Genomic DNA, 10,116 nt, shown 5'->3' with positions numbered 1-10,116 from the left:
CGTTATAAAGTCAAATTGCATAAGTCATTTCATAAAATTAATCTGTGATCAACAGTGAAATTCAAGCAACGAAAATACAGCCTGTACCTAGACAGCGTTGCCGTGGAAACAAACAAATCAGACGGACCTTAAATAGGCGTCTGTCAACAAATTTTAGGACCGTCCATTTTATTTTAAGCCCCTTCGTGGGGCAACTAACCAAACCGCGATGGATGAAAAGTCCGTGATTAAGAAGTACCGGCAGCGTGTCCACTTGGTCAACCCTTGGCTGCCGGAAGTATGGGCGGAATGGGAATCCGAGCCCAGTGCTATGTTCACGAAGATAAACAGGGCTGAATACCCGCCCCTGTTCGCGAAAAAGTCCTGGACGAAGGGCGTGCCACAGAAGGATGCGGAGTCTTATCTGAGGCCATCGGAAACTATAGGTAAGCATTTAACAATGTTAAATCACAGGTAGAAGTATATAGTAGAATTATAAATAAATCAAATCACAAAAGGTTCATCCAGTATTATTTAATTTGTAACTTGTTCTTACATTTTACTTAAGCACTTAACCCCTTAGACATGTGGTAAAAAAATCAGGTCGATAGCTTTATTATTAACTTTGAAAAACAACTTTTAACTCGTGAAATATTTGAAACGATCCAAGCTATTCGCAGAGTATTTGCGACGTCACACCACTCGACTGGTTCGACCCAACTACTCTATGCGTAATTACAATGTCCTAAGTTATTTATTTGTGGTATAGTTTAAGCTTTTTCTATTTTTTATTGGTATTTTTCCATAAAAGAAGAAATCAATACGAAAAAATGAACGACCATAAAAATATAAATAGTGAGGCACTTGAAAAATGGTTTGCATCTATTTTGCCACACATTGAATCTGGTTCAGTGATTGTCGTCGATAATGCGCCTTACCATAGCTGTTAAATAGAAAAATTGCATGAATACTAAGAGGAAAACTAGAATTATTAGCACATGCACAAAAAGGAAAAGCCAAATAAATGCAATATGCAGTAGATCAACTGACCAAAGCTCTCAGTGTTACACTACACCAAGTCACTGTGTGCTGAACCACACTGAACTAATCTGGACAAATATAAAAACTGAAGCGTTACAAAATGGCGACTAATCAAACAAACAGCTACTGTGAGACATCGATAGCATAGCGACAATAATTAGTCATTTTAGTTATCAATAACATGACTAATTATTGTCATGTTTGTACTGGTTTTACTGATTTGGTCGTGTTTTACTACTGATTGCTATATTCCACATTAAAAAAAAATTCCAAGCGAGTAGTAGTAGGCCATCTTAGCATACGAATGCAAAACTTCGGAATATATACCTTAGTATAAATTAGAGGTATTTAGATACATCAAAGTGTGTATAAATTTGTAAGAATAATTTAGGTTCTATTAAAACATTTAAACATGTAATTGTTCTATATTTAATAATTTTGGAACCCTCTAAAATGATACGCCCATGGAACACACATTTTACCCGTTGCAGGTATCAACATATTAAGAGTGAGTCACTGCCTATTACATTGGTGTGCACTGGAGTATAGTTAGAATATAATCAGCTAGATCACGACGGCTTTGAAAATAGCACGGGTGCTGCGATTTACCAGATAATGATTAGAAAAAGTAAAGTTTCTTCCTTTGTTTCCAGGTTCCAGTTTTACCCCTCAGGCTCAAGAACTACGCATCCAAGACCTGCACAGAAAAAGGAAAAAATCCCGCCTTTTTTCATTGACCGTAGACGGTAATATTTTTTCTTTGCGTATAACCTGTCATATAGGTTAATTTTTTTTAACTTTGTTTAACTGTCACTAGGCCAGCTTGGGTATCCGCCGAAGAAGACGAGGAAGGAGCTGGAGGAGCAGGAGAAGAAGGAAGAAGTAAAAAAGCAGACTAGTAGCGAGGACAATTTGTTCGTGAACATAGAGGACTTGCTGTCGGGGGAGTATTGGAGGAGAAGGAAGGAGAAGGAGGCGAAGAAAAAGAAAGAGAGGAAGATGAAAAACAAGATCGACTTGTTGAAGTGGGAGGGCTTTCCTGACGAATCCGAGTGAGATGTTTTTTATTGGTTGAATAAAAGTCAGCACCCTTGTATTTTTTTTTGTTATTTAAATGTTTGGAAATGCTCTGGGTATTTACTGAAATTTTTCAAGGAGAAAAAATCAAGTAGCAAGAAATTTTTCATTTTATTAAAATAAATACAATTTTTTCAGTAATGGAGATATTAGAAGTGTTTCTTTAGTTTACATTTATAGCTTATTAATATTAACAACATATAAAGTAGCATATATTCAGTGAACTTATCTGCTATTTCCTTCATTTTACACTATTTAATAATAATATCTCTATCCCTCATTCTAACCACGAGAATTAGCTCAGAAGTCGGAGACTTGTGAGGGAGAGGAGGCGGCATATTATTATTATTTGATATATATGGTTACTGCAATTTCTGGGGCAACAGATCTAAAGCTGCCCCATTTGCGGCTTCGTCAACATCTGATGGAATAATAAATTTTTTCAGCCACAAAATTTACAATATTTAAGGATAGCTTCAATTGTAGTGACTAAACACTAAACAACTTTTATTTTGTTTAGAAAACTGAAAAAACTTCAAGCAATTCTGCCTCAGAGCCCTGAGGATCAGAAAGCTTATCTGTACAAGCAGTGTAATAAAGAAATGAACCAGCTGGTTAGAATCCAAGACATAGATCGTATGATTTATTATTTGACAGAGGTGAGATCAGTTCGTGAAATAGTTGTGAAATATATGAGATACTAAATTAAAATGATGAAAAACTACTAATTACGTGAATATTTAATTTTTTCTAGGGTATAGACTCATCACAAATCGCTCCATACAACCAAGAGCTCCTACAGAGGGCCAAAGACATAATCCCTCCCAAATACAAACTCTTGAGGGAGTACAATCGCATGATATCTAAGGACGAGAAATTGGTCCTGAGGCTTTATTGCATTTTCATGCGGAAGCATCTTCTGACGTATATCCTTCACGACCCTGCGGAATGGGACAGGTAACTTAAAAAAAGAGTTTTCGTTTAATAATTGTTTGTCTAGCTTCTATTTGTCGTTCATATGCTCATTGATGCAGCATAAGCGAGGGGGCAGCCACAAGGAATGAGGAAAAAATTCTTATGTAGGGCGTGATTCCATTCTGATGTATAGGATAGATTCCATTTTGAAAAATATGTAGACTTTACTCCCTAACCTTTTGTCTTAGGAGGCTAAGCTTTTAAGATACGGGCGATACAATTTTAAAAAAGGGAAGTACCTTTTTTATCTAAAAAATTCATAAACATATTTCAGAACGAAATTTGGTGTATTATAAATGAAAAGAAGAAAAATAATAAATCTATATGGTATCTCCAAAATGTACCAAAAACATTTTTTTACAACTTTTGGGAATATGCATTTTCTATTATTTACATTTTTCTTGTGGAAATTTTCTCGTCATTTTGCTCAACAAATTCATCGGTGGTTGGAAGAGAATATGCGCAGTATTTAGATTCACTGACTACCATAAAAATATAATCGAGCCACCTCGTTCACCCGACTTCAATCCGTTGGATTTTTTTGTCTGGGAAAGTCTGAAACTTAAAAGTTTATACAGGATGTAACCCTGAGTGAGCCATATTTATACAGAGACTATTTTTGACCTATAAGACACATATGAGTGTTTTCTGGAATTCCACCCTGAACATTAGATTTTTTTAAATATTTCTCTTGTAATAAGATGAGTTAAAGCAAAGGAATCAAGAAAAAAGTGTATTTATTTTTCCATGAACAATCCACTATAGTCCAGACAACATCTGTTTCAAAAAGTCCATATTTTAGTGAATCGTATATCCACTGAGATTTTTGGCTTTTTGGCTTTCAAATATCACTAGAAATGAAAATTTTTCTATGCGCATAAAAAAAACGTGGGCTTAACTTTTGGCGGCACAATATGTAAAAAAAAATCGAAAAATGTCTTTTTTTTTCTTATTTAATTATGTATCTTTTCAAAAGTTGATTTTAGGCGAAAATAGAAGAGGAAAAAATGTTTGTAATTAAATTTTTTACAGACTACTAGTTACAAATCGAATGAATCATGATTATTATTGTAAAAATCGAAAAAATCTCCAAAAATTGGGTTAAAAAACATTACTTTTTAGGGATTTTTGTTTGGGTCTTAAAATTGAATATAGGACCTTCATATTTGGCTCAAGAAAACTTCATGTCATGTAGAATCATCACACCAAATTTCATCAAAATCGGTTTGATAGATTTTGCATAATAATTTTGCAATCCAAATTTTGAAAAAGAAATTTGCAAATTTTCAAAATTTTACACATCAAAAACCAAGGCACTTAGATACTTGAAAATTTAGTCACATATAGAAGGGCTCTCAAGCTTTCAAACGCTTTTTGAAAAATTCGAATCCGTCAATTAGGAGAGCTCTGGTGGTTGTTTAAAAATTGGTCGAATTTTTGCACTTATAAACAATTAGAGTAATTTTGTGAATATTCAATCAAATCAAATTTTTGAAAGCAGGAAAAGTTATTGGAAATACGCTTCTTTAAAAAAAACAGCTCGTTTGGTCAATTAATTACGTAGTTATAGCCGATCAAAGTATAATTCAAATATTATTTATTGTTTAAAATATAAGCAAATGAGAAATTAACTCATTATATTACTTATTTCCGACATATTTTAAAAAATATTGTTATTTAAACAATTTTAGAATATTTAAATAAATTTGTTTTTGATCTTTGATAAACAGTATATAAGTTTATGCACTTAACTTTTGATACAATAAAAAAAATAAAGTTGGTAATTAAAGGAAGTTTAAAGATAAATAATTATCGGACTGTTGAAAGATCAATAGGCATTTGAAAATACGCTAATTGTTTTTTTTAAATCACGAGACATCGATTTAAAAAAAAATCATCAAAATCGGACCTCTAGAAGCTGATATTAAAAATTTTTAAGCGCATCGCGGTTTGGAACTCGCCGATTCAATTTCAAGCAGGCCGAAGAGGCGGCGCTCTCTGCTTCCCCCACCACCACCACCCGTACGATTTTCTTAAATTTCTCGTTTGCATAAATAACTTTAAACACGTTTTAAAGTAGGTTGGCAATGAAGAAAAGTATTGCGAATTTAGACCTAATAAGTACTCGGAATACCAAAGGTATTTTTCGAAAAATTAGCCCGGAGTCCCAGTACATTATTTAGTGTAAATGAATAACTACGTAATTAATTGACCAATCGATCTGTTTTTTTTTAAAGAAGCGAGTTTTCAGTAACTTTTAAAACCTGTTTTAAAAAATTTGATTTGGTTGATATTCACAAAGTTATTCTAATTGTTTACAATTACGAAAATTCGACCAATGTTTAAACAAGCGCCAGAGCTTTCCTCATTGACGGAATCGAATTTTTCAAAAAACGTTTGAAAGCTTGAGAGCCCTTCTATATGTGATTAAATTTTCAAGTATCTAAGAGCCTTGGTTTTTACAGTGCAATATTTTGCAAATTTGCAATTTATTTTTTCAAAATTTGGGTTGCAAAATTATTATGCAAAATCTATCAAAGCGATTTTGATGAAATTTGGTGTGAAGATTCTACATAACATGAAGTTTTTTTGAGCCAAGTATGAAGGTCTTATACCCAATTTAAATACCCCAAAAAAATTCCCTAAAAAGTAATGTTTTTTAATCCCATTTTTGGCGATTTTTTCGATTTTTGCAATAATAATCATGATTCATTCGATTTGTAACTAGTCATATTTTGTAAAAAATTTAATTACAAACATTTTTTTCCTCTTCCATTTTCACCTAAAATCAACTCTTGAAAAGATACATAATTAAATAGGAAGAAAAATATGATATCTTTCGAATTTTTTTCACATATTGTGCCGCCAAAAGTTAAGCCCACGTTTTTTTTATGCGCATAGAAAAATTTTCATTTCTAGTGATATTTGAAAGCCAAAAAGCCAAAAATCTCCGTGCATATACGTTTCACATTCACCCAAACCAAAACAGATACCGCCTAGTTTACTGTTGTTAAGGTGAAATTATCCCGTATATCGTTTTCAGACTAGGTTTCAAGAGTTTTCCCAAAGACTTCCCTATAATGCTGGTACGTGCTCCCGTACCCTGGCACACCCAGTACTGCCTGAGCACCCAGTATATGGAGAGACACTATTACAACAGCAACATCATCGTGAGGAAGATCAGAGATTTGTGGTTTAAAAAGTAAGAAATGTGAGAAACGATGATAAAATCCTTACTGAACTATTGCTAATTCTGGTGTAAATCTCTTTTTTTATTTAATATACTATTCTACAGGTTAAAACTAAAAATAATACAATCAAATCTAAATGTACGACTAGTACATTAAAAATACAGTTCACAAAATATACACCGTACCAGAAACACAAGATAATAAAAAAGTTAACAGTTTATTTAAAATTTAACAACGTATATGTAGATATACATATGTAGATGAGAATAAAAAAACAGTACAGCTAAAAATGTCAGAAAAACTGTGAATTTCTTTAAATAAATTACACAGGTTTTGTAAGTATGAAATATATTTTATTCACTCTAGCCTTTGGTAGATAAAATAAATATATTAACGTGATGCTAATCTGTTTGTATGTATGAAAATTGAGGAAATTTAAAATTTGAATGTAGTTATCAGTACATATTATGAATAAGCTTAATAAAAAATCATCAATTAGTAAGGCTGTCAGAATTGAGCCGCGCGCCATAGGCGTACGCATTATTTATTAAAAAACAACAAATTAAATTCTGATTCCATACTGATACTTGATACTGATTCCATGTAACCTACCATTTGATATAGTAAATAATAAAACATTTCATTCTTACTGGAAAAAGTACAACCTCGAGCGGAAATTACCATGTTGGACCAGCTTGGAAGTAGAATATTTAATTATGCAAAATTATGCAAATATTACATCAGTAGATGTCGAACGGTCGTACTCTTCAGATTAATGTTTTATCACCGCCGCGCCGTGAATAAGTTTCCCTGAAACAAGGGTAGAAACATACCTGATGATGCGATCTATACGCTTTACGTTTTATAGATACGAGAACATGCTGATCCTCCCCTTAAACCGACTGGAAGAGGTGAACGCTTTTCCACTCCAACCTGCTCTTTTCGAAGAACAGGTGAAGCTGATCTGCGACCGATCTAGGCAGGTCTTGGTGAAGGAGTGGCTGCCGTCCTGCGCCGACATATTCCTCGAGTACAAGCAGCACTGGAAGCAGTACATCCCCCTGAAACTGGTAGATTCCGTGGAGATCGTACAGAGGTTCTTCGCGTGCGTCAATATGCTGCTCTCTGTGCAGCTCAGGTCGTTGGTCATGAAAAGTTTGAGGCACTTCGCTGACCTGATCGTGAAATTTAAGGTACGTAACGCAGTTAGCGGTCCGGTAACGGATCCCTGAGGCACTCGAGTTTTTGAGGACGATTTATATCTGAAGTTGAGTCTGTTTGCAGGGTGGAAACGATTATGGTAGTGAGTACCAAGATCTAGCCTTGATAAACCTTCCCATAATCACGGTGACAGTTACGCCCCACGTGGGCACGGAGAAGTTGACACTGACCCCGCCCTTGGAGGACATTCAAGAGATGTTGCACAGGTGTTTCAACAAAATACTGGATGTGAATAAAAATATCCTTAAAATTGAAATTATTATGTTTCCGGGTAAGTACACTATCATTCCACATTCAAAATAATGTAGATCCGTGCTGTGAGGAGGTCATTATAAAGTCGTAAATGATCTTTTTTAAATCACCTCTCAGGGACCCACCTAACAATAAAAAGTGACCAACTAATTTTAATTTGTTAGAATTTGCGACCTACGAGAGTTTCCTATATGCCGTGGATGAAAAGGAAGAACCGGTGAGGAACATTTTGGATGGTATGATTCAAGCCTTAGCGACGAATTTTGTCGGACCAAACAAATATCTGGCCTTATACGAAAAGTATTATTACATTCTGAATGGGACTGCTGAAAAAGAGTTGATGGACTTCTTCAAAATCGAACCATTTCCTTTTCTTAAAGTCAGTAAATATTAACGATAATTCATTTACTTCTATTTTTAACCCTCAAAGGTCACACTTGGGGTGAGCCACCTTAAAGGTTACACTAGTGCGAATTGGGATTTTGCCAGCTTGGAAACTTTATGTCTTCTTTATTTTTTAACGAAAACAGTGTATTTATATCAAAACCGAGAAATCGATTGATGTAATTAGGTTTGAAAAAAAATTTAGCCGATAATAACAGACTAAGGCCAGCTGTGGTACGGCTCGATTGTTTGGGCTATAAAAGGAATTATCTTGGTGGGGGAACACTCGGCACATTCTACCTGCTGTTAAAAAAAACCGGCGTTGTGAATTCGCAACCTTTGAGGGTTAATAATGTGCGTAATACAAAATTTTTAGGAATATTTCGACTGTATTTTGATTTTAGGATTTCGCGAAAAAAATTCGCATGTACGAAGAACTCAAACAGGAAATGATCGAGTTGCGGCGCCACATTCCCCTAAACCTCTTCTGCCTCGACTGCAGCGAGTTAAACGAGGCCCTTGTCACGATTCTGGACAACTTGCGCAACTACATAGTGAACTATTACATAACCGAGAACCACAACCATAACAGAAGGTAAATAATTGAATAAACTTTACTTCCTGCTTCAGCACCTACCATTTGCAGGATCTGCGACACTTTCGACGAAATGTCCCAAAAGGTCAGCGTCAGCCCGGATACAGTTGCGGAATTGGTGGAATTACAAAACTACGTGGTGGAATGTCGAGACGTGACAATGTACAATCTCAAGGAGCAAATAAGGAAGACCGCGGAATACGTGATGTTCCTGATGAACCACGCGCATTTATCGAGTACTTTCCTTGCATTTATTCTTTGTCTTTGATATATCTTGATTTTGATTCCAGTCGAGGACATCAACCTGAACTGTCGCGTCTTCATATGGCCCAAAGACATGGAATCCGTGGTGGAGCTGGCCATCCAAAGGCTGAACATGAAACGCGACCAAGCGGAGACCTTCCTGAAGAACAAGAGGGTCCAGTTCGACGTCAAACTGAAGAAGCACGAGAAGCTGCTGGTCGCCTTCAAGAAAAAAGATCCCGCCATCCTTTCGATGGAGGAGATGGAAGAAAACGTCGCCCAGGTCGAGAACCTCGTAGCGAAATTGGAAGAGGACAAAGCCGAAGCGGAACAAATAAACGAGGAGGAGCAACTCTTGGACATAGATCCTTCACCGTTCATGAACCTGTACAAGATGCTGGCCGTGGTGGAGCCCTACGACAAATTGTGGCACAACGTGTTGGATTTCCATGTGAAGTACGACGAATGGTAAGTTTTTAACGATCGTATGAAACGATGGGTACTAGATGTTGATTTTTTCAAAGGTATTACGGTCCTTTTGCTGGTTTGGACGCAGACGAAGTCACGGACTATATCGATAATGTTTGGAGAACCTTGTACAAGCTCGCCAAGACCCTTAGCGACAATCCCGGCGCTAAAAGGGTAGCTGAGATGGTGAGGGCGAAGGTGGAGAAGTTCAGGCAGTTCCTCCCGGTTCTGCAAACGGTTTGCAATAAGGGATTGCAGAAGCGACACTGGGACATGGTAAATACGTTTATTTATTGTAGATACGATTTTGGTGCATTGGAATTCACAAGATATTTCTTTTCTGGATAACTGTTGCGGAAAGTTCTTAGCACAAATTTCGTTCAATAAAATGACATCATCAGGAGGTAGCTATAGGATTACATCTGTTTTAGATAAGCGAAATCGTTGGGGTGCAACTGGTCATAACTGAGGATTCGACTTTGAACGATATGATCGAAGCGGGACTGCCGAAATTCTCTCAGCAGCTAGAAGAGATCAGCGGTGCTGCTACCAAGGAATACGCCCTCCAGAAGAACCTGGCCAAGATGAAGGACGAGTGGGTGGACATCAAATTTGAATGCGTACCGTATAGGTATAGTTTTGCTTTAAAAATCCAAAATTACTTGTTGTTTTCGATAAGCGTCTTTCTAT

General features: G+C 35.9%; 1 protein-coding gene across 1 annotated transcript in view; it reads left to right on the top strand.

Annotated features, from left to right (window-relative positions):
* The first annotated feature begins 208 nt into the window (after nt 1–208).
* Nucleotides 209–10,116, top strand: part of LOC108910631 (dynein heavy chain 3, axonemal) — a 47,139-nt gene continuing 37,231 nt past the window's right edge. Inside the window, exons 1-14 of the mRNA XM_023454470.1 lie at nt 209–425; nt 1,674–1,766; nt 1,838–2,072; nt 2,618–2,756; nt 2,852–3,054; nt 6,116–6,274; nt 7,132–7,456; nt 7,548–7,755; nt 7,901–8,115; nt 8,525–8,715; nt 8,767–8,951; nt 9,006–9,426; nt 9,483–9,702; nt 9,858–10,057. Of these exons, the coding sequence (XP_023310238.1) occupies nt 209–425; nt 1,674–1,766; nt 1,838–2,072; nt 2,618–2,756; nt 2,852–3,054; nt 6,116–6,274; nt 7,132–7,456; nt 7,548–7,755; nt 7,901–8,115; nt 8,525–8,715; nt 8,767–8,951; nt 9,006–9,426; nt 9,483–9,702; nt 9,858–10,057 (3,011 nt within the window). The remainder of the gene's footprint in view (nt 426–1,673; nt 1,767–1,837; nt 2,073–2,617; nt 2,757–2,851; nt 3,055–6,115; nt 6,275–7,131; nt 7,457–7,547; nt 7,756–7,900; nt 8,116–8,524; nt 8,716–8,766; nt 8,952–9,005; nt 9,427–9,482; nt 9,703–9,857; nt 10,058–10,116) is intronic.

The sequence above is a fragment of the Anoplophora glabripennis genome, unplaced genomic scaffold (genome assembly GCF_000390285.2).
Source record: "Anoplophora glabripennis isolate ALB-LARVAE unplaced genomic scaffold, Agla_2.0 scaffold312, whole genome shotgun sequence".
In the NCBI taxonomy this organism is placed as follows: domain Eukaryota; kingdom Metazoa; phylum Arthropoda; class Insecta; order Coleoptera; family Cerambycidae; genus Anoplophora; species Anoplophora glabripennis.
Note: the sequence above shows the minus strand (reverse complement) of the source record. Positions and strands in the feature narration are given on the sequence as shown.